The following is a 2619-nucleotide window of genomic DNA, read 5'->3' on the forward strand; positions in this document are numbered from 1 at the left end:
TTTTGCACGGAAAAAATAATTGAGTCAATAAAACACTTTATTTTAAAGTGTCAAATTTACACTAATGTTCAAATCAATTATGCATATACTTGAACACGACCACAAACCATTTCTTTATAAGATTTGCACACTAACATTGAAATCAATTACGTAAATACTTTAACATGACCATTTCTTTATAAGATTTGTTCAAAAAAGATAGAAAAAACAAAAAAACACATCATCGTCAATAATGAGACGAACCATCAACCATAAAGAAAACTAGATTGACTAATCAATTGTCGGTCATTTCTTTATAAGATTTGTTTAAAAAGACACGAAAACCAAATAAACACATCATCAAATTCTATAATGAGACCAACCATAAATCATAAAGAAAACTAAAATGACTAAATCCATTGTCCCTTAAAATATCTTGAAAACCTTAAAAAAATCATCACTGTACCCTCCATTGTCCCTTAAAGTGTCTTGAAAGCCTAAAAAACCATCAGTGTGCCCTCTCTATAAAAATGATAAAGTGGTAAGCTTGTGTTGTCCATTCTCCACGTATTTCATGGCATATTTCGGGGCAGCTTAAGCCTGGTCTACACTCCACTATCAAAAGCGATTCCAAATACCATTTGAACAAAGAAAAGAAGTGATTCCCATCTTTTTTATCATTATTATAGCTTAGCTTACGCGCTCTGACTCGAATAAGTCCTCCTCAATCAAAACCAAACGCGCTCTGATATCTTATTCCAATCACAGACCCCTCATTTTCCTTTATCTATATCAGTACTATTAAGCCTGAGATCAATCATGCAATTCTGTTATTACCCATTTCATCTCCACTAAAAAACTCTACGTACAAGGAATCCACAATTATGGTGAATGCAGTTGAACTGTATTGATATTTATAGTAAGATTATTTGATTGTTGCGTCACATATGACACAGGATTCTGTTTATAACGTCAGGTTCAATAATTCTGGGCTCAATAAATAGCTACGTGTTCTTCGTTTCATCCACAGAAGGAGAAGGTTTGATAAGAAGTTACACTCTAGGAGATGGAGGGAATTGGCCATATGATCAGGAATGTACGCTCTAGGAAGAGCTCTGCTTGCAGTTTCTCAACTCAAAGGTTGTGAATCAGTATACTCTTGTGTTGTCTTTTTTCTTCTTTTTTAGGGTTAAACAAGCTGAGATAATTGATTTTAAGAGTTATTTTTTTGTGGATATGATGATGTTTATTTGTTGAATGCTGATATAGATGGGCTTGTGTGGATGTTAACAAGAGCGTTTCTACTCCAGACAATTATATAGAGAAGGAGAAAGGGAAGGAGAAAGGGAGAGGTGTGGAAGGTGGAGGTGGAGGAGCATCATGGTGGGTTCCACACCCTAAAACTGGTATTTTTTATCCAAAGGGACAGCGTAAGTGGATAGATGATGTTGAAAAGGATGATAGTGTTCAAGATGTAAACACATATTGGCTTCGATCCTATGAGGCTTATGTTGAGAAGACACCTTATGATCATTTAGATAATTGAACGTGGGTTTGAGTAGATTCAAAACATTTGTATTTCTTTAATCATAAAAGATAGTGCCAATAGATTGATGATGTCGAAAAGGATGATAGTATTCAAGATATAAATACATATTGGCCTCAACCTTATGAGGCTTACATTGAGAAGACACCTTCTTAAGATCATGTTTAACTAGATAGAAAGCATTTTACAATTTTTATTGCTATATGAATAGTTTTTGGGTTATGCGTTTTGACTATTTAGGTTGTTATTGTAGTTTTAAATTTTTATTTTATATGATTAGGCTATGGTTTTTTAAGGTTGAGTTATCTAAACTTCTTTTGTATGTAGATAAACCTAATAACTTTTCAAAATAAAATTACTCTCTCTTGAATTTTATTTTTTGTAAATACTCTTTATGTAAAATCTATTAATCTATGCTAAGAGATTTCCACAATCCATAGAATAGAGTGAAATTACTTTCTCGATTCAATTTGAGTGAAACTAATTTCACTCAAATCTATTAATCTATTTTTTCCTAAGGTGAGAAAGGAGGAAAGGATCAACACAAAGAACTTAAATGAATTGCATTTAGGAACAAATGTTAAGAATATATTCTCCTCTTTTTTAAAAGTAGTGAGATTTCTTAGAGTACATCTCATGTACTTAGTCATTACTTTTGTAAAGAATACTATCGTTCCAATTAGAATATCTCTTAAGTGAAAAGAGTACTTTGTAATGAAAATAAAAGATGATATGAAGGTGTAATGGGGAAAAATGCATCTTCAATGCACTATTCCATTTAATTTTGTCCATAGTTTTGAGGTGATCTTCTCATGTATCGATGTAGCTACAAATGACATATTTTTGTGCATAGTTAGTTTAGATTTCTCTATAGCAGTCAGTCTTCTGACCTCTTTCTCATTTGCAAACAAGCAACATCCTTTCCCTCTTCAGATAGGATGGGCCACATCAACTTTGAGCAGATGGTTATTTTCATTTATAGTTCGGACTCGCTTCGACTGAGTCCCCGCCTGTTCGCCACATGCCGCATCTATGAGGAGTTCAAGTTATGCTACGAGTCTTCTTCTGAGAGTCCCCGCTTGTTTTCCACGTGT

The 2619-nt window shown here is 33.4% G+C and overlaps 1 protein-coding gene across 4 annotated transcripts; it reads left to right on the forward strand.

The window, feature by feature from the left end:
* The first annotated feature begins 693 nt into the window (after positions 1–693).
* On the forward strand, positions 694–1679 carry LOC131044537 (uncharacterized). Of its 4 annotated transcripts, none has more exons than XM_057977886.2 (3): positions 694–898; positions 1010–1119; positions 1249–1679. In XM_057977886.2, the coding sequence occupies exons 2-3, from the start codon at positions 1046–1048 to the stop codon at positions 1523–1525; spliced, it is 351 nt and encodes a 116-aa protein (XP_057833869.2). In that variant the 5' UTR covers positions 694–898; positions 1010–1045; the 3' UTR covers positions 1526–1679. The 4 variants fall into 4 exon arrangements, with proteins under 4 accessions (XP_057833869.2, XP_057833870.2, XP_057833871.2 ...); XM_057977887.2 differs by having other exon boundaries at positions 694–866; positions 956–1119; XM_057977888.2 differs by having other exon boundaries at positions 694–866.
* Positions 1680–2619: the final 940 nt, after the last annotated feature.

This window comes from Cryptomeria japonica, chromosome 9 (genome assembly GCF_030272615.1).
Source record: "Cryptomeria japonica chromosome 9, Sugi_1.0, whole genome shotgun sequence".
NCBI lineage: Eukaryota > Viridiplantae > Streptophyta > Pinopsida > Cupressales > Cupressaceae > Cryptomeria > Cryptomeria japonica.